Raw genomic sequence first — 27,457 nt, 5'->3', positions numbered from 1 at the left:
CGTCTGCGCGTGCGCACGTGCCGGCCGTGCATTGCACAAGGCTCGGCACATCGCAGGGAAAATGAGATTCATACAGTCTGTTCTCCTATTACGTGTAGTTTCACTAACGCAAATTGAATATAACACAATTTATTGGGGATCGTGTGTTTTTATAACCCGATGCGAATTTCATATAACGCGATCGAGTCAACGGAATACATCACGTGAGTAGGAATACGCAATCTTGATGTGAAGCTTTCGTGACTGCAGGAATCCATACTCTTTGGTTCTTTCGGTAAAGTCACGTAGGTAGAAAATTAACAGATCACGACGTTTTGATCGCAACACAAGCAACCATCATCAGGTGAAACAAACACAGCAGGAGAACTGCTGACGTAGAAGGAAGAGCTGCTGCAACAAAGAGTATGGATTCGGCAGTTGTACGGCTGCCTGGGCGTGGCATCGCACGAGGCGGGATGCTGCTGGATGCTTCTAGATGCTTTGTTCATCCTGCATACATATCTCACGTGTTATCGCGGACTGTGCTTTAACCTATATTATTTGTTATTTATTATAACGCGATTTTTCCATAACACTGTATTCTTCAGGAACGCAACTACCGCGTTATAGGAGCACGGGCTCTAATAAGATAATTCACCGCCCTTTGTCAATCCGCTATGGGATGAGGGCCCCCTTCCCGTGGCTGTTTTTAGCCGTGGCGAGGGATCGGACTCGGGTCGCCAGCTTCAATAGAGCAGGGCGCGAATTACTGTGGTGGAAGTGTCCGATGGGAATCCATGTCCCAGCCCTGACTGCTGGAAGATCAACCCTGCTCGCTATACCCCCCACCCCAGGGCCTCCCACCGCCCCCGTATCGTCGCAGTGCTCCGAGTGGACGGCAACAAATGTGCCATTCAGCTCCAATGCAAGGCATTGTGGGCAGGGAGTGGATGGAATGAATAGCGGCAATTACTCTTGTTTGGGCACAGTGCTTCTCAGTACTGAAGTGGCTTTGTTAGGCTCACGTGATTCGCAGCGGAGGCGTTTTGAGTAATGCTGGGGTGGCGGGCCGCCCGGTGGCCTCCGGAGCCGCCGCTGGCGCTCACGGCGGCCGGCACGGAAATCGGCAGAACCTGTGCCGGAACCACGATGCGGCGCGGCGTTTTGTGCGAAACGGCAGGCGGCCGCTGCGCTCCTCTGCCCACGACGGTGCGCCGCTCCACGCGCATGTTGGCAATGCTGCCACCCCCGCATTCCACTTGTTAAATTTACGAGTCTGCAAATGATGCTGCCGCACGACGGTTTGCCGATTTTGAAAGCGGTGAGCACACCCCGGACGCGCTGTCATTTTTGGCTACGGTACAAAAAGCATGCCGCCTTCCCTGCCGCTCCTCCACCGGATCGGCGATTGATTTTGCAAGAGGGAAATGTGGTCCGCTTTTAATGTCGGCCTGCCACCCGCGGTACGGACCGTCAACCGTCGTTGCCTTGCCTCGTTTCAGATTTGAGTTGCGATTGCGCCAGTCCGCCGCATCAATCTGGTCCCGCGATGACTTAATCCGCGAGAAGCGTTTTTGAGTCCCGTAAACACCGCGTGCGCGCGCGTGTGGGCGCCGTTATCGCCGCGCTCCGGCGCGTGCGTTAGTTTTTTCGCGGCCGCTCTTGCGGGCGGGAGAGTCGCGCGCGGTTTCCTCACGGGGGTTGCAAGAGAAGCCAGCCCCGGGGACGACGTACGACGCAATAAGCGCGCTAAATATAACGAAATCACTCACGCGACTGACTCGGTAAAGGTTTAGTTTTTGTCGAACCCTCTGCGCGCGTACCTGTACGCCGTGTTTGTCGTACGATGTGCGGTGTGGGTTGTTCTGCTTGAAGATGGCGAAACAGCAATTGATGCTTGAATGTGCCTGGGCACACTTCACATGTGGGGACCCCCCAGTAATGGGTGGTGGGTTTTATTTGGGATATCTACAGTTTTTCTCCCACATGAAGCCAAACTCTCATCCATGGAACTGGTCAAACATTCCGAAATATAAGTGGTGGGACGCTCCTTGGATTCGGCCAGGCCCTCCTGGATAAATGAAGGTCATTATTCTTATAATGACTGCGTGCCTGCAATTGTAAACTTCTTTGGGATAAAATGTCAGTTAAAGTTTTTTTTTTTACGAGCGCCACATTAAACATTCATTCTCATTCACGGCACGGCACACGTCCCATCGTCAGGTGCTGCCGCCTCCGTAGGCGCCGTCACTACGCTTAAACAGATGATGGGAAATGAAGGAAACACTGCGCCTGCAGAAAGAAGGTACCTAGTGGTGCAATCCGTTGCGCCGCGCACGCCGCCGAGTTTTTTTTTATCCACGTTGCTGCGAGCGTGGCGCAGAAGCATCAGCATTCAAAACATCCCCCTCCCCTAACCGTACACCACGGCCGCTTCCCCGTCGTGTGGAACTGCGTCCTGTGCGATGCCCGGCAAGTAAATCGTGTGTTGTGTTTTTTTCTCTCTTGCTCCCCCCCCCTCCACCTCGCTTTCTCTCTGCCGTCTTAAGGACTTGGGAAGTAGTCCATCTGAAAGCACTTAACAGGCGGGGGAGGGGGTCCCTTTGTCTCGCGTTGTCGAGTCGGCTGACCCGGACTCTTGAGTCTGCATCACGGGGACGCGGGGAGCCGCGTTTATTTTTCCCCATCGCCAAACAAATTTGCCCGCCAGCCCCCTCGGGCCCCCTGTTGAGCACCGACCGCGCCAAGCTTGCCGTTGAATCTCGAAGGTTCGCGCTTTTCTGTCCCAGCCTTAGGAGATGGTGCTGCCCGAAGGAAAACATTTAGGGGTTAGGGGTATAGGGGGGGGTGGGGTGGATTGTTGGTTGTGGTGTGGTGGTGGGGTGGTGGGGGCTGGTGGTTGTGGGGCCGCATTGGGGGAGGGGATCGGGGGCCGGGTGCACTTATCTCCCCGGGGTTACAAAACCTGCTGCTCACACGGTGTACCAAGTGGCGAAAAACAAGGAACCATGATTTGGGGGCCACCACGGCTGTCTGGCTGACAACCCACGGCGGCGCACCGAGCGGCACGCCGCCGCTCGTGACTACCGACGACAACTCCCAATTAATTATTTTTCTAAATGTTTGTTGGGTTTTTTTCTTCTCTCTCTTCCTTGGGACGAAGTTCTTTACTTCTGATACAAAGAAAGAGGGTCGGATTTAGAGGGAAATGGAGAGGGAGGGGGAGGATGGACATGACATTTGCAAGCGAGATGTTTGGCTGCCTGTGCATCATTCCCCCGACTTCTGCATGAGCTCTGCTTTCAGGCAACGCCTCCACGCGCTCGCCACCGCATTTACCGGCTTGGCAACAAGGAAAGCTGCAAAATATTGAGAGCTCGATGCAAACTGGCGGCGCTCTGAAATTTCCACACCGATCCCGGATCACGACAACATGAGCGCACCTCACGCAACTGCGTCTTCCTTTTCTTACGCGCATGCCGCTATCCAGAGGACCTCTTCTTCATTCCTTTGTGTTTAGCATCGTCCCTCGTTTCCGAACTTACGCCGGGAGAGGAACACGTTGACCAGAGAACAAATGCGAATTACAGCTGTGTGGATCGGCAAGTTAAGCATGCTTAGGCAGGACTCGCCGGGAGTAGAAGTGATGATTGCCAGTGGGTGAGACTAACGGCGGAGCGTCTGAGTCGGGAGAGGGAACGTGTCTGAGAGAACGTCGTCGTGAGGACGGAGGGATGAGATACGTTCCTGTGCTAAACAGCTAATGGCGATCATATTAATGGCGATTTTTTTTTTCCCTATAAACTCCGCAGCTGCCGCACGTTTGCGAGTTATTTTGCAGACTTGTTGTGGGCTGAGGTTGCATGCGCCATCTCATTAAAAGTGATTACGTATTGAAATTAAAATTTGATATATTTTTAAAGGAGTAATGATTTTTTAAATAAAAATTTTCTCAATCAATTTCCAACTTTGCGTGCGCCGCCTCTTGAGCCGCACGTATAATAAAGCAAACCTCAGCCAAAAATGGAAGTCCCGCAGTTCCCTTCATTAATTAGAACTGTGAAACGTACCAACTATTTTCTTGCAGAGACCGTTTAATCATTTCTAGAAAACCCGTCGAATCTCACCGGCGGTAATGTGGTTATCGGTCCTACGCACATCACAGACTAGCCGGGATATGTTTAATGCAGTAATTATCACAAATTTACCCCAGTGAGCCTACTATGGATAATGACTTGGCACGGTATTGTATTGTGACGGATATTAGCAAAAATGTACGTGCGCAGCACTAGAAAGCATCACCGTAATGGAAATATTTGCTGACACATGCCGCCTTAATTTAGCACTCCCAGCCTAGCTAAGCTCGATCAAACTGCTCTGAACTGTAACCTTACGTTATACTTTCTTTTTTTGGCTTATCAGCAACACAAATATCGACGAGGCCAGCAAAAAAAACGCTAGCACGAGGGTTAAAGGACAAGTGCGACACGCTTATCTGTAGTCACCGCCTGCGATAAAAATGAAGTATGTATGTTGAACTTCTTTTTCACCGTACGTAGCCAACCGTGTTAATCGGAGGTGCGGGGTGGGTGGGGAGGACAATAAACTAAACACAAAAAGAAAGAAATTAGCTTTCAATCTAGATTTAAAAGTGAATAGCTCCAGCGGCTACCTGATATCGGAAGGAAGAGCTTTCCGGCCGAAGCGCATCTGGAAGTCTTAGCTCAATTGAGAGGGAAGGATGGGGTGGGGGTGGAAAGATGGGAGGGGATTGGAGCTTTTGGCAACAGAGAAAAAGGGAGAGAGTGGGTGTCGGGCAACTTTGCTGGACCCCTGACCCCAAAGTGTGTGGGCCCCCTGATTTGTTGAGGAGAGACGTCCGTCCGTGCGGTGTGGACGATGGAGGGGCGCGCAAGGCAGGGGGGGGGGGGCAGGGGGGGGGGTGGAGGACATGGGGCCCACGAGGCCTGGCCGAGACGCCCGCAAGCCCCAGGCTTCCCCCGGCTATCGAAGTCTGTGGGTGCTTGGTGGCCAGCGCCTGCCAGCCCGCGATAGGGCTCGCGAGTTTTTTTTTGTGTGGACGCTGATCGTAGTGCGGCGATAACGCACGCAGGGGGCCCCGGGAAACGGCTCCCGCGTGCCCGCGAGCCCGCCCGCGTGCGTCTCGGCCCACCGTGCAAGCGCCGAGATGGCGGCGCTTGCGCCCTCGGTGGACGATGATTTGAGAGTCGGGTGGACGGGACGAAGGTGCGCCCGTTGGTTGCCGGGCCTAATGTGAGAAGGTTCCGCTCACAGTGGGCTGTTTTTGGCGTCTTGATTTGGAAGGTGAGAAGACGGTGTTTCACGCGTCGCGTCTTTATTGTTAGAGGCGTTCCGCGAGAACTAACCGTACACCCACAAAATGAATGGAGAGCGTCGTTGTTAAGGCTTTGTGTGTGTGCTTGATTTCAGAAGTGACATTTTATTGTCATTGTCTTTCTCTCACTTGGGTTCATTCTCCCGGTTGTAAATTATTTATCAGCTTTTTATCTGGGCACAGTTGGGGCTTGGAACTCCCTTCCTGGTTCTGCATTTTTGATCAAACATAACCCACAGTTCAAGATGCCTGTCAACTCAACCCCACTATCTTCCAGCCCACTCTCTTTTTTCGGCCGCTTTGCATCAAAGGCTCGGGATCTCTGCTTACAATTGGATTTCTAATAAAAACAAGATCGTCATCACTTCATCACAATGTGACAGCTCGGGGAGACCTTCATCCAGCAGTGAGGCGAACCTGGCTCATGATGATGATGTTGTTATCACAGCCTCCCCCCAGCTTGCCGAGCACCACGTGCGTGCCGTTTATACGTCTCGTTTGTTGTCGGTTTTCATTTTTCCCATGAGCCTATCTGCCGGGTGTCTTGGTGCGCTGTTCCGCACGTCGACGTTGCCCGTCTGCCCGGGCAGTGCCGTAAGATCGCGTTGCTGTCTCGGCACGCGCGGCACGGCGTGGGAATGTCAGAAATCCCAGCGACTCGCGCGGGGGCTTCGTTGCGCCCAACGTCAACACAGCCATGCGCCGGCAGCCGGCGGCCTGTACGCAGCCACAGGTAGTGCTGCCACCACCCCCCCCCCCCCCCCTTGCCTTTCGCTGGGCCATGTATGTGCCCGCACGTCAGCCATTCTCTGCGAACCGATCTATTAGTGCAACGCAGCCGTGGCCTGGCATGGCGAAGTGGAGGCCTGGCAGTCTGGCGTGTCAGGCCACGGACAGCACCTTAGCAGCATCCTCTCACCCCGCCCATGCGCCGCGGCCCGAGTCGTTGGGGCTACGTCGGCCCGGCCCGGGCCGGTCCGCCGACCCACGGCGCTCCGGGTTGCCGTGGAGCGGGCGGTCGCTTTCCCAGAAAACCGCACGCTTCCCCTCCCTCGCTGCCCACCCCCCTCGCAGCAGATACGCAGGCCGCAGGCTGTTAGTGTTCGGAGGCAATCTCTCATCTTGGCCTAATTTCAGGAAAAACCCTGCGAGGGAATAACAATGAAGTGAGAATTTCACCCGAGCGCTTGAAACACGGCAGCGGGGTGCTCCTAACTGGACCCAGTCCCATTTTTCAAGTTTTTTTTCCCCCGCTTTTATTATTTCGTCCCTCGCTCCATCAATATTTTATTTAGCGGAAAAATATATACTATCGGCAGCCAGAAAACTTTGCTTAACATTTTTATTAATATGCCTGCTTCATCGAAACTTCAAAGGAGGTTGTTAATTTCAAAATGCGGCATTTCATGAAACATTCAAAAACCCATAGTCTGGAAGGAGTCGTGTGTTTTATACTTAATTGGATCTTGGCCATTATTCATCTTCATCGCCGTGGACGTTTGAGCTTTGAGATGCTGCGGGCGGCGAGAGCGTGCCCACGCGTGCTCTCGGCTGGCCGGGAGCCACGGGAGGAAGAAGCGGAGGAAGAGAAGGTGGCGGCGTTTCGATACTTGATGGGTTGTTTTGAAGGCACTCGCCCACGTTCCCCAGACGCACTCGCGGGCGCGCACACGACTCCCGGCCGGTTTTCCTTACCCCCACGTGCGTCGTTCCGTCGGCATAACCCGAGCTCCCCCGCAAATCTATACCTTCCAGATGGGGACCCCCGATTGCTGGGAGCTGATAGGGGGGGCACGTGGCAGAAAGGGGGGGCGGTTGCTGGACCACAGCTGTGGTGGGGGGGGGGGGCACTTAGCCGCACATACACACACACACCTGCCTCGCTTCTCCGTAATCTGCGCCCCCCACCCTTCTCCCCCCACACACATGCACGTGGAGGAAACACGGGGAAATTCCTAGAACTCCTCTTCGTGCGCTATTTTAACACGGCCCGGGCAATCGCGGGCCTTGTGTCCCGTGGATACTCGCTGCGGTGACGCTCACCGTCACGTTGCCTGCGGCCCCCCGGTGAATGCCGGGGGTCGCCGCCCCCGGTGGGGGAGCCGCCGCTTGCAGTGCTGCTGTTTACCGCCTGGGCCAATTTTGTAATTGAAGCGAGCGTCGCACGCGCCCCTCTCTCGCCGCGGGTGATTGATCGATGGTCGATCGCATTTTCGTTGGCCCGGGCTGTGATGATGAAGATGATGAAAAGCCGCGGCGTTGATGCACGAACTCGTAATCGAGCTGTAACTTACAGAGGCCTGCCGCTGGTGCGTCCGCACGCGCGGGAGGGGTGGTTAAGTGGAAATGAAACGCCTTCGGTGTGTCCACCGCCCACCCCCACCACCCCTCACCGCCTGACGAGATGAGCTGCCCGCTAACGAGTGCAGAGAAGTGTATTCGGACCCCGGTGCGGTTGGAGCTTTCGATACGATCGATGCCGTGGGTCACCTGCGAGGAAATCGGCGCAACACCTGTGCAGCGTGCGGTGGTTTGTTTTTGTCAGGAATCATTTGGTCTCAATGATCGTCCCCTCAGGGAACCCTGCGAATCCTGACTGAGCCTTGCTCCAGTTCTACACAGTGTCAGGAATTAACGCCGAATCCTAAGAATTATATCCGAGTCCGGAACACGGAACCCAGGCGAGTGCTGCTGGCGCCAGTGACGATCTGTGGCCCGGCGCTCTACCGTCAGCCGTGCCACTCGCCCCGCGCTCACTTGCCACGCTCGTCCCACACTCGTCCCACGCTCGTCCCATCCTCGTGCCCCACATTCTCCCCACAATTGTCCCAAACTCGCCCCACGCTCACTCGTCCCACGCTTGCCCCACACTCGCCCCACACTCACCCCACACTCACCCCATACTCGCTCATCTCACACTCACTCTCCCCACGCTGGTCCCACCCTCGCTCCACGCTGGTCCCACGCTTGCCCCGCACACACCCCAAACTCGCCCCACATTTGCCTCACATTCTCCCCACATTCTCCCCACACTCGCCCCACACTCACCCCACACTCACCCCAAACTCGCCCCACACTCGTCCCAAACTCGCCCCACAATCACTCGCCCCACCCTCATCTGGGAGCCTTCTGCTGCCTGCGGCGTCCCCGAGTCAGATCACACCGCTGGCGGCGGCTGCGTTTGATAGCGGCGCCCGTGGGGGGTAAGCGACAGTGACGCTGCCTGTTATGTCGCTGGCTATTTTGCGTTTTGAAGAGCGCGGGTGGGATCGAGCGCACCTCTGATCTCCGTCTGACGGCCGAATTCATCGTTTTCCTTTTGCGAGCGTTCATGGGGGCACCATGATACGTTGTCTCCAAGTGATAGAAACAAATCATTCCACCGTCTTGACCTTTTCGAGGTTTGGTAGAGGCCCGTCGACGTGGATCTCCGTGTGTGTGTGTGGGAGATGTTAAGCTGTGCTCCTGTTGGTTTGCATTCCTGCCGCCGCGAGTCTTTTGGAAATATTGCTGCCCGGTCACGTGACCGACGTCCGCCTCAAAATTTGGTCGGCCACCAACACGAGGACCGGCCGGCGCATTGACTTCTTTTAAAACAACGCGCCGTAAATTCTCGCGGCGCATTTGCGTTATGTCCCGCGTCCGCACTGTACTTTGGCAGTGAGCCCGTGGCTTGTTTTCGGCCCATTTACAGATTGCTTTTTCGCCTCTTGGCTTTATGCGCGAGCGGAGAAAATTTAATTCGGCGGCGAGCTGTGGACATAACCGAGCGGGGCGAAGCGAGCGAGCGAGCGAACAGCACGCTGTGCCTCTCTTTCAAATGCAAAACACGGCGGTGGCCAATAAATAAATTGCACGGCGCGGAAGCGGCTTTGAGTGGCTGTCAGGTGTACGGAGCCACGGCCGCTGGGTCGCGCGCCTCCCCATTGGACTAAGAGCGGAGCGGCACCGCTGTCGCCACCCTGCAAGCTCCTCCCCGCCATCGCCCCTCCTCCCAGCTGCCCATCACGCAGCGCCTATTTTTAGCTCCCCCTTTCCCAGGGGCAGCTTTTGTCTGCAGCCCATGATTCATCATGAGCAGCACTCTCCCTCCCTACCCTTGCCCGTGCTCTCCCTCCCTCCGTCCCTCCCCTCCCCTCTGCTCGCTCGCTTTCACACTCTTCCTTTCTTCCCATCCCGGAGCGGGCGGCGCACACGGGAAGTCTCGCCTCGCATGCCGAGGCGGTGCGACGCGGTGCGATGAGCCTCAAGCGCGGTGCCCCCGCATGTTGATGGGCGGCAGCGCCCACGAGCAGCGTGTTCTCATTGTTTAGTCCACACCTGGCGCTTGGAGCGGCCGATAAGCAGGTGAAGCGCTCGTGTTTACACCCGCTCGCCAGCAGCCAGACGCTCTGCAAGAGCCAGGCTGCGTGCGTGCGTGCGCCCGATTTCACACGCCGACTGAGCAGCTGTTTCCCAGAAACAATTCGGTTATCTCACTTTGTAAAACGTTTATGAGCAACCGGCTGCGGTAATTTTATCAGTAGGTGACGGAAAGCGTTTTGCAATGACAGTGTTTCATTTATTTTGTGTCCGATTTGGATGTGTGCCTCTATTTGCCCCCACGATGTGTGCATGTACACTCTGACCGTGCCGCGCGCACACACAGCAGGTGCTTGGGGGGGGGGGATTGTAGCGTCCTGCGCCTTGCCGCGTCCGCGAGGTCCACGCGTTTTCCACGCCCGCGGGGTCAACGCGCCGTCGCGTTCGCAATCGCACGTTATGTCCGCCGCGCCGCTAGCTCGCTCACACACGTGGCCGCCTCTGTCTCCTCGGTTTGCAGACAGCTTGCCCGGACGCGAGCAAGTCGGGGAGCTGACGTCTCACCGCCAGCCCACCGCCGCCGCTGCCGCCGCGCGCTCCGGCCCGGGTAAGGAGGCCGCGTGCGCAGGGCGACCAAGCGGCGTCTTTGGTGGTGGCGGGGGGCGGCGGGGAGCGGGGGAGGTCCACCCGCACCCCCTTCTCCCCCCCATGCTGCGCGGGGCTCGGCCTAGCGCTTCCGCGAGCGGCGCTCGAGGAGTTCGTTGGCACCCGTCCGCAGGCGACGCGGAACGACGGGAGCGTTTGGTGTTCTTCGCGTCGATTTTAGCCGGCGACTCTGAAGACTTTTGTCTTTTTTTAGGTCCCTTGTTTATGTGGCCACTCGTTTGGGGGTGGGGGAGGGCTGGCTGGGGGCGGGAGGGGGGTTGCCAACAGCCTTGACCGGGTGGTGGTGACCGGCCGCATTTAAACAGAGCCTCCCTATTCTTGGCCTGAGTCACGGACCCTCGGAATGACAATGGGATAACCCTCCTGGGGTCGCGACCTGCGTGTTGGGAAGCGCCGCTGCACAGGAGGCTGCCCATAGTCGTGGTGGGGGGAAGAGGCTCACGGTGGAGCATGAAGTGCACCGTTCAATGCATTTCTTTTATATATTTTTTTATGGGCGCCTTGGTGGCGAGATATCAACTACCTCGCCTGGTATGGAGGAGGTCGTGGGTTCCATCCTGTATACCTGGAGTTTGCATGTTCTGCCCGTGGTCGCGTGGATTTTTCTCCAGATCCTTTGGTTTTTCCCTCCACATTGAGAAACACGTTTCGACTATTTGGCTGCGATAAATTTCCACGTGATAAGCCACTTGGTTGAGCTTTCATTTGTGGCCACGTCGCTTCTGAAAAAGCCCTATACAGCTCAGTGATCCTTAACTGGTAAAACAAAACTAGTTTAGTTTATCCACATTTGTAAGTTTAAAAACATGTATCTTTTGGGAGGGACACTGGACAAATTTGATTCCGTTCTCCAGGATATTAACTCCATTCGTTGTGCGCGGCGAGGGAAAGACAAAAACGTAAGCGTCGTGAAATGTTAACGAGGGGAAAGGGGGTCGGTGCGCGTGGTCAAATTGATGGCTGGCGGCAGAGTGCGGGAGGGGGCAGCAGAGGAAGCAGCTACACACATTGCCCGCGGCCGCCCTCGGCGTCGAGCGTGAGGAGCAGGAGGAGGTGTCAGTGTTTGCTGGAGCTGACAAAGCTAAGCGGGGAGTGGGGTGAGGAATCGGTGGGGGGGGGTGGTCCCAGGTTCCGTGAGAGCAATCTCCGCGCGAGCGAGAGAGTGGCCCCCTGCGCGTTGTTACCACCGTCCAGGGACTGGTGCTGCCGTGGGGAGGGGGGAAAGGGTGGGGGGGGAGCTCGGCGTCGCCTGGCGGTCGCGCGACAAGAGTGGAATGAACGCCGAGTGCCCGCCGGCCAAGACGGTGCGTGAATTGTGGAGCCGATAACGGCGGCTCCATCCCATTGTGACGTTACAACGCCGAGGCACGAGGTCACCCTCACTCCCCACCCGACCCCCCTACCCGACACCCCCCCCCCCACCGTCAACCGGAGCACCGTCCCTCCCGCCAGCCCGTCCGTGTTTATCTCGCGCTAAATAGAAAGGGCCTTGTTTCATGTGCGTCTATTCTGGTCGGAGCTATTGCTGGGGGGACAAACGCATGCTGTGTTCAGAAATGACAGGAACGTGAGCAGGGCCCGGCCAGATGCACGGCCCGTTTGTGTCACGCATCTAAAAATATTTAATCTGCTTCTCATCCTTAATCCCCCGCCATCTGGCCGTTCGCATGCACCATTCTCCTCCGACCCTTGTACGTGGCCAGAGCACGCACGCGCTAAGCAGCCACCTCACGCTGATGGGGAGCGCGCGAGCCGTGCGCATTCCACCTGTTGATTTTATGCTTTTTTTTTCGGCCACGCAGACGTGGATTTTAATATTGATAAGTGTGACTTGCACTGTAAATGCGCCCTTTACTGCGCAAGGCAGGGCGCCCAGCGCAGCCTGGCGTACACAGATGATCTGTAAATATTGACCGACACGGAGCGTTTTTGTGTGTAGGGGGGGGTTGGCGGGGAGGGCGGGGCATGGCTTCTGCCAGTAGAAGGATCGACGTGATGAGAGATTGGTAGAGCCTCTCGTCTACGTGGGAGGCTGGGCTTCAGATATTCGCTCGCTTAGGAGCCAGTGATCACGGCCAGAATCTCTTGGAACGGCACCAGCATCAGGAGCGGTGGCCCGTTCTTTGAATGATGAGGTGTGCCACCTTTCACGGCAGCAATCGATAATCAAGGCAAGCTAGGAAAGATCCGTGCATAAGCGCATGGCTTATGTAACGCTTTGACACGTGCGTTTGCCTTCGCAAGTATTTAAATATCAGCATCGAAGCTGACGGGGAGCTATCGGGCTAAAATGTCTTTGTGCATGTTAGCAATAGCAAGGAGTGGTTTTAGCACTGCTGCTGCGGGTCTCTGAAGTCTTGGCCAACACTTTCACCAGTTTGGCCGTTTTTCAAGCAGGCCATTCATGAATAGCAGCACAAATTTACGCTGCAAGTTCGTTCGTATGGTGGCATTTCAACAAAAGTTACCATGCCCCCCCTACCACCCCCCCCCCCCCTCATTACAAACGTTTAGGAGAACGCTGACGGTCGACGCTTTGGTCCGCACCGCAGGAGTTGACGTTACCTCACCGAAACCACCGATACCTGGGAGGTCGCTGCGTGAATTTTAATTAGCAACGACATTCCAGAGGGGGTACGTTGCGCGTACATTAATTTTAGCGTCAGAGGCGGTCTCCCGGGAGAAGGCGAAGAAGCCACAGAGGCAACGAGAGCGCCCCACCAATTTTAAACGCGCGCTAATCCCCGCGCAACAGTCGTGCGTGTGGCGCGTGCTGCCCACTGCCCGGCGGGGGCTGTGAGAAGTGGGGACCAGCTGTTTTGGCACGGGCGTCGTGCCACGCACGTCTCGTGCCACACGCGTAGCGGCGGCGGTGGCGCGCCCGCGTCTTGAACTATTCCGCCTGAAAACAACAATCTTTGCGTCGCAAAAAAGCTTTTGAGCCTTCTTTTCCGAAGAGAAGAGTGTGTACATTTTTATTCGAACTGTTTTACTCTAATCATGCTATCGGTGGCATTGGGGGCAGCAACATATGAGAGCAATACTCGTCAGAGGACAATCAAACCGATGTTGTGTTATTCTCATAGCTGGAATTTAGCCAAATTGGGAGCAGAACCAAATTTACTGTCACGGATGGTTTTGCGTGGTTGTTGGAGAGATTTTGGCTCCGGGACCCAGAATCTCTGCAGGTGCCATCTCAGCTGTCTGAACTGCAAATCAATTGGCAGGCGAAATTCGCCGGGCGGAACGCACGCACGTGCCCCAGTAAAGATTGCAAACAAACGCGTCGCGGCCGGAATTTGCCCCCTCCTGCCCGTCGCTCGCCCCCCACCCCCCCCCACCACGTTGCGCGAGCCGCTGCGGCCGACGCTGGAGGGAGAAAGTCCCGCTCCTGGGCTTGAGAAGCGTTCACCTTTACAAGAAACGCCATTAGGAGAGAGAGAGAGAGAAAAAGCCCGAGAACAAAGGAGCCGTCCGCGGGAGTTGGTGTGTGACCTGGGGGCATTGAATCATTGATTTTTCGGGGGTGATGCCATTCTAAATATAGAGGAGCAGCCATGGCCGTCCTGGTAGAAAGCTTTTAAACGATGCATTATGTATGAGCCGGTGCGAGCGGCCCAGCAGCGCGGGCCTGCGTGCGCGAGGCTCGTGCATCCGTGTGCGTGACTGCATACGTGACTGCTGCATCAGTGTGTGTGTGTGAGTGGTGCATCAGTGTGTGTGTGAGTGGTGCATCAGTGTGTGTGTGAGTGGTGCATCAGTGTGTGTGAGTGGTGCATCAGTGTGTGTGAGTGGTGCATCAGTGTGTGTGTGAGTGGTGCATCAGTGTGTGTGTGAGTGGTGCATCAGTGTGTGTGAGTGGTGCATCAGTGAGTGTGTGAGTGGTGCATCAGTGTGTGTGTGAGTGGTGCGTCAGTGTGTGTGAGTGGTGCATCAGTGTGTGTGTGAGTGGTGCATCAGTGTGTGTGTGAGTGGTGCATCAGTGTGTGTGTGAGTGGTGCGTCAGTGTGTGTGAGTGGTGCATCAGTGTGTGTGTGAGTGGTGCGTCAGTGTGTGTGTGAGTGGTGCATCAGTGTGTGTGTGAGTGGTGCATCAGTGTGTGTGAGTGGTGCATCAGTGTGTGTGAGTGGTGCATCAGTGTGTGTGTGAGTGGTGCATCAGTGTGTGTGTGAGTGGTGCATCAGTGAGTGTGTGAGTGGTGCATCAGTGAGTGTGTGAGTGGTGCATCAGTGTGTGTGTGAGTGGTGCATCAGTGAGTGTGTGAGTGGTGCATCAGTGTGTGTGTGTGTGTGAGTGGTGCATCAGTGTGTGTGTGAGTGGTGCATCAGTGTGTGTGTGTGTGAGTGGTGCATCAGTGTGTGTGTGAGTGGTGCATCAGTGTGTGTGTGAGTGGTGCATCAGTGAGTGTGTGAGTGGTGCATCAGTGTGTGTGTGAGTGGTGCATCAGTGTGTGTGTGTGTGAGTGGTGCATCAGTGTGTGTGTGTGTGTGAGTGGTGCATCAGTGTGTGTGTGAGTGGTCCATCAGTGTGTGTGTGAGTGGTGCATCAGTGTGTGTGTGAGTGGTGCATCAGTGTGAGTGTGAGTGGTGCATCAGTGTGTGTGTGAGTGGTGCATCAGTGTGTGTGTTAGTGGTGCATCAGTGTGTGTGTGTGAGTGGTGCATCAGTGTGTGTGTGAGTGGTGCATCAGTGTGTGTGTTAGTGGTGCATCAGTGTGTGTGTTAGTGGTGCATCAGTGTGTGTGTTAGTGGTGCATCAGTGTGTGTGTGAGTGGTGCATCAGTGTGTGTGTGAGTGGTGCATCAGTGTGTGTGTGAGTGGTGCATCAGTGTGTGTGTTAGTGGTGCATCAGTGTGTGTGTGTGAGTGGTGCATCAGTGTGTGTGTGAGTGGTGCATCAGTGTGTGTGTGAGTGGTGCATCAGTGTGTGTGTGTGTGAGTGGTGCATCAGTGTGTGTGTGTGTGAGTGGTGCATCAGTGTGTGTGTGAGTGGTCCATCAGTGTGTGTGTGAGTGGTGCATCAGTGTGTGTGTGAGTGGTGCATCAGTGTGTGTGTGAGTGGTGCATCAGTGTGTGTGTGTGTGAGTGGTGCATCAGTGAGTGTGTGAGTGGTCCATCAGTGTGTGTGTGAGTGGTGCATCAGTGTGTGTGTGAGTGGTGCATCAGTGTGTGTGTGAGTGGTGCATCAGTGTGTGTGTGAGTGGTGCATCAGTGAGTGTGTGAGTGGTGCATCAGTGTGTTTGTGAGTGGTGCATCAGTGTGTGTGTGAGTGGTGCATCAGTGAGTGTGAGTGGTGCATCAGTGAGTGTGTGTGAGTGGTGCATCAGTGTGTGTGTGAGTGGTGCATCAGTGAGTGTGTGAGTGGTGCATCAGTGTGTGTGTGAGTGGTGCATCAGTGTGTGTGTGAGTGGTGCATCAGTGTGTGTGTGAGTGGTGCATCAGTGTGTGTGTGAGTGGTGCATCAGTGTGTGTGTGAGTGGTGCATCAGTGTGAGTGTGAGTGGTGCATCAGTGTGTGAGTGGTGCATCAGTGTGTGTGTGTGAGTGGTGCATCAGTGTGTGTGTGAGTGGTGCATCAGTGTGTGTGTGAGTGGTGCATCAGTGTGTGTGTGAGTGGTGCATCAGTGTGTGAGTGGTGCATCAGTGTGTGTGTGTGAGTGGTGCATCAGTGTGTGTGTGAGTGGTGCATCAGTGAGTGTGTGAGTGGTGCATCAGTGTGTGTGTGAGTGGTGCATCAGTGTGTGTGTGAGTGGTGCATCAGTGTGTGTGTGTGAGTGGTGCATCAGTGAGTGTGTGAGTGGTGCATCAGTGAGTGTGTGAGTGGTGCATCAGTGTGTGTGTGAGTGGTGCATCAGTGTGTGCGTGAGTGGTGCATCAGTGTGAGTGGTGCATCAGTGTGTGTGTGAGTGGTGCATCAGTGTGTGTGTGAGTGGTGCATCAGTGTGTGCGTGAGTGGTGCATCAGTGTGAGTGTGAGTGGTGCATCAGTGTGTGTGTGAGTGGTGCATCAGTGTGTGTGTGTGAGTGGTGCATCAGTGAGTGTGTGAGTGGTGCATCAGTGTGTGTGAGTGGTGCATCAGTGTGTGTGTGAGTGGTGCATCAGTGTGTGTGTGTGAGTGGTGCATCAGTGTGTGTGTGAGTGGTGCATCAGTGTGTGTGTGTGAGTGGTGCATCAGTGAGTGTGTGAGTGGTGCATCAGTGTGTGTGTGAGTGGTGCATCAGTGTGTGTGTGTGAGTGGTACATCAGTGTGTGTGTGAGTGGTGCATCAGTGTGTGTGTGAGTGGTGCATCAGTGAGTGTGTGAGTGGTGCATCAGTGTGTGTGTGAGTGGTGCATCAGTGAGTGTGTGAGTGGTGCATCAGTGAGTGTGTGAGTGGTGCATCAGTGAGTGTGTGGGTGGTGCATCAGTGAGTGTGTGAGTGGTGCATCAGTGTGTGTGTGAGTGGTGCATCAGTGAGTGTGTGAATGGTGCATCAGTGAGTGTGTGAGTGGTGCATCAGTGAGTGTGTGAGTGGTGCATCAGTGAGTGTGTGAGCGGTGCATCAGTGTGTGTGTGAGTGGTGCATCAGTGTGTGTGAGCGGTGCATCAGTGTGTGTGTGAGTGGTGCATCAGTGAGTGTGTGAGTGGTGCATCAGTGTGTGTGTGAGTGGTGCATCAGTGTGTGTGAGCGGTGCATCAGTGTGTGTGTGAGTGGTGCATCAGTGTGTGTGAGTGGTGCATCAGTGTGTGTGTGAGTGGTGCATCAGTGTGAGTGGTGCATCAGTGTGTGTGTGAGTGGTGCATCAGTGTGTGTGTGAGTGGTGCATCAATGAGTGTGTGAGTGGTGCATCAGTGAGTGTGTGAGTGGTGCATCAATGAGTGTGTGAGTGGTGCATCAGTGTGTGTGTGAGTGGTGCATCAATGAGTGTGTGAGTGGTGCATCAGTGTGTGTGTGAGTGGTGCATCAGTGAGTGTGTGAGTGGTGCATCAGTGTGTGTGTGAGTGGTGCATCAATGAGTGTGTGAGTGGTGCATCAGTGAGTGTGTGAGTGGTGCATCAGTGTGTGTGTGAGTGGTGCATCAGTGTGTGTGTGAGTGGTGCATCAGTGTGTGTGAGTGGTGCATCAGTGTGTGTGTGAGTGGTGCATCAGTGAGTGTGTGAGTGGTGCATCAGTGTGTGTGTGAGTGGTGCATCAGTGAGTGTGTGAGTGGTGCATCAGTGTGTGTGTGAGCGGTGCATCAGTGTGTGTGAGCGGTGCATCAGTGTGTGTGTGAGCGGTGCATCAGTGTGTGTGAGCGGTGCATCAGTGTGTGTGTGAGTGGTGCATCAGTGTGTGTGAGTGGTGCATCAGTGTGTGTGTGAGTGGTGCATCAGTGTGTGTGAGTGGTGCATCAGTGTGTGTGTGAGTGGTGCATCAGTGTGTGTGTGAGTGGTGCATCAGTGTGTGTGTGAGTGGTGCATCAGTGTGTGTGTGAGTGGTGCATCAGTGTGTGTGAGTGGTGCATCAGTGTGTGTGTGAGTGGTGCATCAGTGTGTGTGAGCGGTGCATCAGTGTGTGTGTGAGCGGTGCATCAGTGTGTGTGTGAGTGGTGCATCAGTGTGTGTGTGAGTGGTGCATCAGTGAGTGTGTGAGTGGTGCATCAGTGTGTGTGTGAGCGGTGCATCAGTGTGTGTGTGAGTGGTGCATCAGTGTGTGTGTGAGTGGTGCATCAGTGTGTGTGTGAGTGGTGCATCAGTGTGTGTGTGGTGCATCAGTGTGTGTGAGTGGTGCATCAGTGTGTGTGTGAGTGGTGCATCAGTGTGTGTGTGAGTGGTGCATCAGTGTGTGTGTGGTGCATCAGTGTGTGTGAGTGGTGCATCAGTGTGTGTGTGAGTGGTGCATCAGTGTGTGTGTGGTGCATCAGTGAGTGTGTGAGTGGTGCATCAGTGTGTGTGAGTGGTGCATCAGTGTGTGTGTGAGTGGTGCATCAGTGTGTGTGTGAGTGGTGCATCAGTGTGTGTGTGGTGCATCAGTGTGTGTGTGAGTGGTGCATCAGTGAGTGTGTGAGTGGTGCATCAGTGTGTGTGAGTGGTGCATCAGTGTGTGTGTGAGTGCTGCATCAGTGTGAGTGTGAGTGGTGCATCAGTGTGTGTGAGTGGTGCATCAGTGAGTGTGTGAGTGGTGCATCAGTGAGTGTGTGAGTGGTGCATCAGTGAGTGTGTGAGTGGTGCATCAGTGTGAGTGGTGCATCAGTGTGTGTGTGAGTGGTGCATCAGTGTGAGTGTGAGTGGTGCATCAGTGAGTGTGTGAGTGGTGCATCAGTGTGTGTGTGAGTGGTGCATCAGTGTGTGTGAGTGGTGCATCAGTGTGTGTGTGAGTGGTGCATCAGTGTGTGTGTGAGTGGTGCATCAGTGTGTGTGTGAGTGGTGCATCAGTGTGAGTGTGAGTGGTGCATCAGTGAGTGTGTGAGTGGTGCATCAGTGTGTGTGTGAGTGGTGCATCAGTGTGTGTGAGTGGTGCATCAGTGTGTGTGTGAGTGGTGCATCAGTGTGTGTGTGAGTGGTGCATCAGTGTGTGTGTGAGTGGTGCATCAGTGTGTGTGTGAGTGGTGCATCAGTGTGTGTGTGAGTGGTGCATCAGTGTGTGTGTGAGTGGTGCATCAGTGAGTGTGTGAGTGGTGCATCAGTGTGTGTGTGAGTGGTGCATCAGTGTGTGTGAGTGGTGCATCAGTGTGTGTGTGAGTGGTGCATCAGTGTGTGTGTGAGTGGTGCATCAGTGTGTGTGTGAGTGGTGCATCAGTGTGTGTGTGAGTGGTGCATCAGTGTGTGTGTGAGTGGTGCATCAGTGTGTGTGTGAGTGGTGCATCAGTGTGTGTGTGAGTGGTGCATCAGTGAGTGTGTGAGTGGTGCATCAGTGTGAGTGTGAGTGGTGCATCAGTGTGTGTGTGAGTGGTGCATCAGTGTGTGTGTGAGTGGTGCATCAGTGTGTGTGTGAGTGGTGCATCAGTGTGTGTGTGTGTGGTGCATCAGTGTGTGTGTGAGTGGTGCATCAGTGTGTGTGTGAGTGGTGCATCAGTGTGTGTGTGTGTGGTGCATCAGTGTGTGTGTGAGTGGTGCATCAGTGTGTGTGTGAGTGGTGCATCAGTGTGTGTGTGAGTGGTGCATCAGTGTGTGTGTGTGTGGTGCATCAGTGTGTGTGAGTGCTGCATCAGTGTGTGTGTGAGTGGTGCATCAGTGTGTGTGTGTGTGGTGCATCAGTGTGTGTGTGAGTGGTGCATCAGTGTGTGTGTGAGTGGTGCATCAGTGTGTGTGTGTGTGAGTGGTGCATCAGTGTGTGTGAGTGGTGCATCAGTGTGTGTGTGAGTGGTGCATCAGTGTGTGTGTGAGTGGTGCATCAGTGTGTGTGTTTGTGAGTGGTGCATCAGTGTGTGTGAGTGGTGCATCAGTGTGTGTGTGAGTGGTGCATCAGTGTGTGTGTGTGAGTGGTGCATCAGTGTGTGTGAGTGGTGCATCAGTGTGTGTGTGAGTGGTGCATCAGTGTGTGTGTGAGTGGTGCATCAGTGTGTGTGTTTGTGAGTGGTGCATCAGTGTGTGTGAGTGGTGCATCAGAGTGTGTGTGAGTGGTGCATCAGTGTGTGTGTTTGTGAGTGGTGCATCAGTGTGTGTGTGAGTGGTGCATCAGTGTGTGTGAGTGGTGCATCAGTGAGTGTGTGAGTGGTGCATCAGTGTGAGTGAGTGGTGCATCAGTGTGTGTGTGAGTGGTGCATCAGTGTGTGTGTGAGTGGTGCATCAGTGTGAGTGAGTGGTGCATCAGTGTGTGTGTGAGTGGTGCATCAGTGTGTGTGTGAGTGGTGCATCAGTGTGTGTGTGAGTGGTGCATCAGTGTGAGTGTGAGTGGTGCATCAGTGAGTGTGTGAGTGGTGCATCAGTGTGAGTGTGAGTGGTGCATCAGTGTGAGTGTGAGTGGTGCATCAGTGAGTGTGTGAGTGGTGCATCAGTGTGAGTGTGAGTGGTGCATCAGTGAGTGTGTGAGTGGTGCATCAGTGTGCGTGAGTGGTGCATCAGTGTGTGTGTGAGTGGTGCATCAGTGTGAGTGTGAGTGGTGCATCAGTGTGTGTGAGTGGTGCATCAGTGTGTGCGTGAGTGATGCATCAGTGTGTGTGTGAGTGGTGCATCAGTGTGTGTGTGAGTGGTGCATCAGTGTGTGTGTGAGTGGTGCATCAGTGTGTGCGTGAGTGGTGCATCAGTGTGTGTGTGAGTGGTGCATCAGTGTGTGTGTGAGTGGTGCATCAGTGTGTGTGTGAGTGGTGCATCAGTGTGTGTGTGAGTGGTGCATCAGTGTGTGTGTGAGTGGTGCATCAGTGTGTGCGTGAGTGGTGCATCAGTGTGTGTGTGAGTGGTGCATCAGTGTGTGTGTGAGTGGTGCATCAGTGTGTGTGTGAGTGGTGCATCAGTGTGTGTGTGAGTGGTGCATCAGTGTGTGTGAGTGGTGCATCAGTGTGTGTGTGTGAGTGGTGCATCAGTGTGTGTGTGAGTGGTGCATCAGTGTGTGTGAGTGGTGCATCAGTGTGTGTGTGAGTGGTGCATCAGTGTGTGTGTGAGTAGTGCATCAGTGTGTGTGAGTGGTGCATCAGTGAGTGTGTGAGTGGTGCATCAGTGTGTGTCAGTGGTGCATCAGTGTGTGTGTGAGTGGTGCATCAGTGTGTGTGTGTGAGTGGTGCATCAGTGAGTGTGTGAGTGGTGCGTCAGTGTGTGTGTGAGTGGTGCATCAGTGTGTGTGTGAGTGCTGCATCAGTGTGTGTGTGAGTGGTGCATCAGTGTGTTTGTGAGTGGTGCATCAGTGAGTGTGTGAGTGGTGCATCAGTGAGTGTGCGAGTGGTGCATCAGTGTGTGTGTGAGTGGTGCATCAGTGTGTGTGCGAGTGGTGCATCAGTGTGTGTGTGAGTGGTGCATCAGTGTGTGTGCGAGTGGTGCATCAGTGTGTGTGTGAGTGGTGCATCAGTGTGTGTGTGAGTGGTGCATCAGTGAGTGTGCGAGTGGTGCATCAGTGTGTGTGTGAGTGGTGCATCAGTGTGTGTGCGAGTGGTGCATCAGTGTGTGTGTGAGTGGTGCATCAGTGTGTGTGTGAGTGGTGCATCAGTGTGTTTGTGAGTGGTGCATCAGTGAGTGTGTGAGTGGTGCATCAGTGAGTGTGCGAGTGGTGCATCAGTGTGTGTGTGAGTGGTGCATCAGTGTGTGTGTGAGTGGTGCATCAGTGTGTGTGTGAGTGGTGCATCAGTGTGTTTGTGAGTGGTGCATCAGTGAGTGTGTGAGTGGTGCATCAGTGAGTGTGCGAGTGGTGCATCAGTGTGTGTGTGAGTGGTGCATCAGTGTGTGTGTGAGTGGTGCATCAGTGTGTGTGTGAGTGGTGCATCAGTGTGTTTGTGAGTGGTGCATCAGTGAGTGTGTGACTGCTGCATCAGTGTGTGTGTGACTGCTGCATCAGTGTGTGTGTGAGTGGTGCATCAGTGAGTGTGTGACTGCTGCATCAGTGAGTGTGTGACTGCTGCATCAGTGAGTGTGTGACTGCTGCATCAGTGAGTGTGTGACTGCTGCATCAGTGTGTGTGACTGCTGCATCAGTGAGTGTGTGACTGCTGCATCAGTGAGTGTGTGACTGCTGCATCAGTGTGTGTGACTGCTGCATCAGTGAGTGTGTGACTGCTGCATCAGTGAGTGTGTGACTGCTGCATCAGTGAGTGTGTGACTGCTGCATCAGTGAGTGTGTGACTGCTGCATCAGTGTGTGTGTGACTGCTGCATCAGTGAGTGTGTGACTGCTGCATCAGTGAGTGTGTGACTGTTGCATCAGTGTGTGTGTGACTGCTGCATCAGTGAGTGTGTGACTGCTGCATCAGTGAGTGTGTGACTGCTGCATCAGTGTGTGTGTGACTGCTGCATCAGTGAGTGTGTGACTGCTGCATCAGTGAGTGTGACTGCTGCATCAGTGTGTGTGTGACTGCTGCATCAGTGAGTGTGTGACTGCTGCATCAGTGTGTGTGTGACTGCTGCATCAGTGAGTGTGTGACTGCTGCATCAGTGTGTGTGTGACTGCTGCATCAGTGAGTGTGTGACTGCTGCATCAGTGAGTGTGTGACTGCTGCCATCAGTGTGTGTGTGACTGCTGCATCAGTGAGTGTGTGACTGCTGCATCAGTGTGTGTGTGACTGCTGCATCAGTGAGTGTGACTGCTGCATCAGTGAGTGTGACTGCTGCATCAGTGTGTGTGTGACTGCTGCATCAGTGAGTGTGTGACTGCTGCATCAGTGTGTGTTACTGCTGCATCAGTGTGTGTGTTACTGCTGCATCAGTGAGTGTGTGACTGCTGCATCAGTGTGTGTGTGACTGCTGCATCAGTGTGTGTTACTGCTGCATCAGTGTGTGTGTGACTGCTGCATCAGTGTGTGTTACTGTTGCATCAGTGTGTGTGACTGCTGCATCAGTGTGTGTGTTACTGCTGCATCAGTGTGTGTTACTGCTGCATCAGTGTGTGTGTGACTGCTGCATCAGTGTGTGTGTGACTGCTGCATCAGTGTGTGTGTGACTGCTGCATCAGTGTGTGTGTGACTGCTGCATCAGTGTGTGTTACTGCTGCATCAGTGTGTGTGTGACTGCTGCATCAGTGTGTGTGTTACTGCTGCATCAGTGTGTGTGTTACTGCTGCATCAGTGTGTGTGTGACTGCTGCATCAGTGTGTGTTACTGTTGCATCAGTGTGTGTGTGACTGCTGCATCAGTGTGTGTGTTACTGCTGCATCAGTGTGTGTGTTACTGCTGCATCAGTGTGTGTGTTACTGCTGCATCAGTGTGTGTGTTACTGCTGCATCAGTGTGTTGTGACTGCTGCATCAGTGAGTGTGTGACTGCTGCATCAGTGTGTGTGTTACTGCTGCATCAGTGTGTGTGTTACTGCTGCATCAGTGTGTGTGTGACTGCTGCATCAGTGAGTGTGTGACTGCTGCATCAGTGTGTGTGTTACTGCTGCATCAGTGTGTGTGTTACTGCTGCATCAGTGTGTGTGTTACTGCTGCATCAGTGTGTGTTACTGTTGCATCAGTGTGTGTGTTACTGCTGCATCAGTGTGTGTGAGTGCTGCATCAGTGTGTGTGTGACTGCTGCATCAGTGTGTGTGTTACTGCTGCATCAGTGTGTGTGTTACTGCTGCATCAGTGAGTGTGTTACTGCTGCATCAGTGTGTGTGTGACTGCTGCATCAGTGTGTGTGTTACTGCTGCATCAGTGTGTGTGTTACTGCTGCATCAGTGTGTGTGACTGCTGCATCAGTGAGTGTGTGACTGCTGCATCAGTGTGTGTGTGACTGCTGCATCAGTGTGTGTGTGACTGCTGCATCAGTGAGTGTGACTGCTGCATCAGTGTGTGTGTGACTGCTGCATCAGTGAGTGTGTGACTGCTGCATCAGTGAGTGTGTGAGTGCTGCATCAGTGTGTGTGTGACTGCTGCATCAGTGAGTGTGACTGCTGCATCAGTGTGTGTGTGACTGCTGCATCAGTGTGTGTGTTACTGCTGCATCAGTGTGTGTGTGACTGCTGCATCAGTGAGTGTGTGAGTGCTGCATCAGTGTGTGTGTGACTGCTGCATCAGTGAGTGTGACTGCTGCATCAGTGTGTGTGTGACTGCTGCATCAGTGAGTGTGTGACTGCTGCATCAGTGTGTGTTACTGCTGCATCAGTGAGTGTGTGACTGCTGCATCAGTGTGTGTGACTGCTGCATCAGTGAGTGTGACTGCTGCATCAGTGTGTGTGACTGCTGCATCAGTGAGTGTGTGACTGCTGCATCAGTGTGTGTGTGACTGCTGCATCAGTGAGTGTGTGACTGCTGCATCAGTGAGTGTGACTGCTGCATCAGTGTGTGTGACTGCTGCATCAGTGTGTGTGACTGCTGCATCAGTGAGTGTGTGACTGCTGCATCAGTGTGTGTGTGACTGCTGCATCAGTGTGTGTTACTGCTGCATCAGTGAGTGTGACTGCTGCATCAGTGTGTGTGACTGCTGCATCAGTGTGTGTGACTGCTGCATCAGTGAGTGTGTGACTGCTGCATCAGTGAGTGTGTGACTGCTGCATCAGTGTGTGTGACTGCTGCATCAGTGTGTGTTACTGCTGCATCAGTGTGTGTGACTGCTGCATCAGTGAGTGTGACTGCTGCATCAGTGTGTGTGACTGCTGCATCAGTGTGTGTTACTGCTGCATCAGTGTGTGTGACTGCTGCATCAGTGAGTGTGTGACTGCTGCATCAGTGTGTGTGACTGCTGCATCAGTGAGTGTGTGACTGCTGCATCAGTGTGTGTGACTGCTGCATCAGTGAGTGTGTGACTGCTGCATCAGTGAGTGTGTGACTGCTGCATCAGTGAGTGTGTGACTGCTGCATCAGTGAGTGTGTGACTGCTGCATCAGTGAGTGTGTGACTGCTGCATCAGTGTGTGTGACTGCTGCATCAGTGAGTGTGACTGCTGCATCAGTGAGTGTGTGACTGCTGCATCAGTGTGTGTGTGACTGCTGCATCAGTGAGTGTGTGACTGCTGCATCAGTGTGTGTGACTGCTGCATCAGTGAGTGTGTGACTGCTGCATCAGTGAGTGTGACTGCTGCATCAGTGAGTGTGTGACTGCTGCATCAGTGGTGTTACTGCTGCATCAGTGTGTGGTGACTCCATCAGTGTGTGACTGCTGCATCAGTGAGTGTGTGACTGCTGCATCAGTGTGTGTGACTGCTGCATCAGTGTGTGTGTGACTGCTGCATCAGTGTGTGTGACTGCTGCATCAGTGAGTGTGTGACTGCTGCATCAGTGTGTGTGACTGCTGCATCAGTGAGTGTGTGACTGCTGCATCAGTGAGTGTGTACTGCTGCATCAGTGAGTGTGTGACTGCTGCATCAGTGTGTGTGTGACTGCTGCATCAGTGTGTGTGTGACTGCTGCATCAGTGTGTGTGACTGCTGCATCAGTGTGTGTGTGACTGCTGCATCAGTGTGTGTGTGACTGCTGCATCAGTGTGTGTGTGACTGCTGCATCAGTGTGTGTGACTGCTGCATCAGTGAGTGTGTGACTGCTGCATCAGTGTGTGTGTGACTGCTGCATCAGTGAGTGTGTGACTGCTGCATCAGTGTGTGTGACTGCTGCATCAGTGTGTGTGACTGCTGCATCAGTGAGTGTGTGACTGCTGCATCAGTGTGTGTGTGACTGCTGCATCAGTGTGTGTGTGACTGCTGCATCAGTGAGTGTGTGACTGCTGCATCAGTGTGTGTGTGACTGCTGCATCAGTGTGTGTGTGACTGCTGCATCAGTGAGTGTGTGACTGCTGCATCAGTGTGTGTGTGACTGCTGCATCAGTGTGTGTGTGACTGCTGCATCAGTGTGTGTGTGACTGCTGCATCAGTGAGTGTGTGACTGCTGCATCAGTGGTGTGTTACTGCTGCATCAGTGAGTGTGTGACTGCTGCATCAGTGAGTGTGTGACTGCTGCATCAGTGAGTGTGTGACTGCTGCATCAGTGTGTGTGTGACTGCTGCATCAGTGTGTGTGTGACTGCTGCATCAGTGAGTGTGTGACTGCTGCATCAGTGTGTGTGACTGCTGCATCAGTGAGTGTGTGACTGCTGCATCAGTGTGTGTGACTGCTGCATCAGTGAGTGTGTGACTGCTGCATCAGTGTGTGTGTTACTGCTGCATCAGTGAGTGTGTGACTGCTGCATCAGTGTGTGTTACTGCTGCATCAGTGAGTGTGTGACTGCTGCATCAGTGAGTGTGTTACTGCTGCATCAGTGAGTGTGTGACTGCTGCATCAGTGTGTGTGTGACTGCTGCATCAGTGAGTGTCAGTGACTGCTGCATCAGTGTGTGTTACTGCTGCATCAGTGAGTGTGTGACTGCTGCATCAGTGTGTGTGTACTGCTGCATCAGTGAGTGTGTTACTGCTGCATCAGTGAGTGTGTGACTGCTGCATCAGTGAGTGTGTGACTGCTGCATCAGTGAGTGTGTGACTGCTGCATCAGTGTGTGTTGTGACTGCTGCATCAGTGAGTGTGTGACTGCTGCATCAGTGAGTGTGTGACTGCTGCATCAGTGTGTGTTACTGCTGCATCAGTGAGTGTGTGACTGCTGCATCAGTGTGTGTGTGACTGCTGCATCAGTGAGTGTGTGACTGCTGCATCAGTGAGTGTGTGACTGCTGCATCAGTGAGTGTGTGACTGCTGCATCAGTGAGTGTGTGACTGCTGCATCAGTGTGTGTGACTGCTGCATCAGTGAGTGTGTGACTGCTGCATCAGTGTGTGTGACTGCTGCATCAGTGAGTGTGTGACTGCTGCATCAGTGTGTGTGTGACTGCTGCATCAGTGAGTGTGTGACTGCTGCATCAGTGAGTGTGTGACTGCTGCATCAGTGAGTGTGTGACTGCTGCATCAGTGTGTGTGTGACTGCTGCATCAGTGTGTGTACTGCTGCATCAGTGGTGTGTACTGCTGCATCAGTGTGTGTGTGACTGCTGCATCAGTGAGTGTGTGACTGCTGCATCAGTGTGTGTGTGACTGCTGCATCAGTGTGTGTGTGACTGCTGCATCAGTGTGTGTGTGACTGCTGCATCAGTGAGTGTGTGACTGCTGCATCAGTGTGTGTGACTGCTGCATCAGTGAGTGTGTGACTGCTGCATCAGTGTGTGTGTGACTGCTGCATCAGTGAGTGTGTGACTGCTGCATCAGTGTGTGTGTGACTGCTGCATCAGTGAGTGTGTGACTGCTGCATCAGTGTGTGTGTGACTGCTGCATCAGTGAGTGTGTTACTGCTGCATCAGTGAGTGTGTGACTGCTGCATCAGTGTGTGTGACTGCTGCATCAGTGAGTGTGTGACTGCTGCATCAGTGAGTGTGGACTGCTGCATCAGTGAGTGTGTGACTGCTGCATCAGTGAGTGTGTGACTGACTGCATCAGTGTGTGTGGACTGCTGCATCAGTGGAGTGTGTTACTGCTGCATCAGTGTGAGTGTGTGACTGCTGCATCAGGTGTGTGTGACTGCTGCATCAGTGAGTGTGTGACTGCTGCATCAGTGAGTGTGTCTGGGACTGCTGCATCAGTGGATGTGGTGTGACTGCTGCATCAGTGAGTGTGTGACTGCTGCATCAGTGTGTGTGACTGCTGCATCAGTGAGTGTGTACTGCTGCTGATC

At 54.1% G+C, this 27,457-nt stretch overlaps 1 protein-coding gene across 1 annotated transcript in view; it reads left to right on the top strand.

Moving 5' to 3' along the window:
• LOC144721127 (histone deacetylase 4-like) overlaps positions 1-27,457 on the top strand; it is a 128,114-nt gene that overhangs the window by 29,979 nt on the left and 70,678 nt on the right. The window contains exon 3 of the mRNA XM_078598522.1: positions 10,158-10,244. Coding sequence (XP_078454648.1) covers positions 10,158-10,244 — 87 coding nt within the window. The remainder of the gene's footprint in view (positions 1-10,157; positions 10,245-27,457) is intronic.

This window comes from Lampetra planeri, chromosome 10 (genome assembly GCF_965212315.1).
Source record: "Lampetra planeri chromosome 10, kcLamPlan1.2.h2, whole genome shotgun sequence".
Classification (NCBI taxonomy): domain Eukaryota; kingdom Metazoa; phylum Chordata; class Hyperoartia; order Petromyzontiformes; family Petromyzontidae; genus Lampetra; species Lampetra planeri.
Note: the sequence above shows the minus strand (reverse complement) of the source record. Positions and strands in the feature narration are given on the sequence as shown.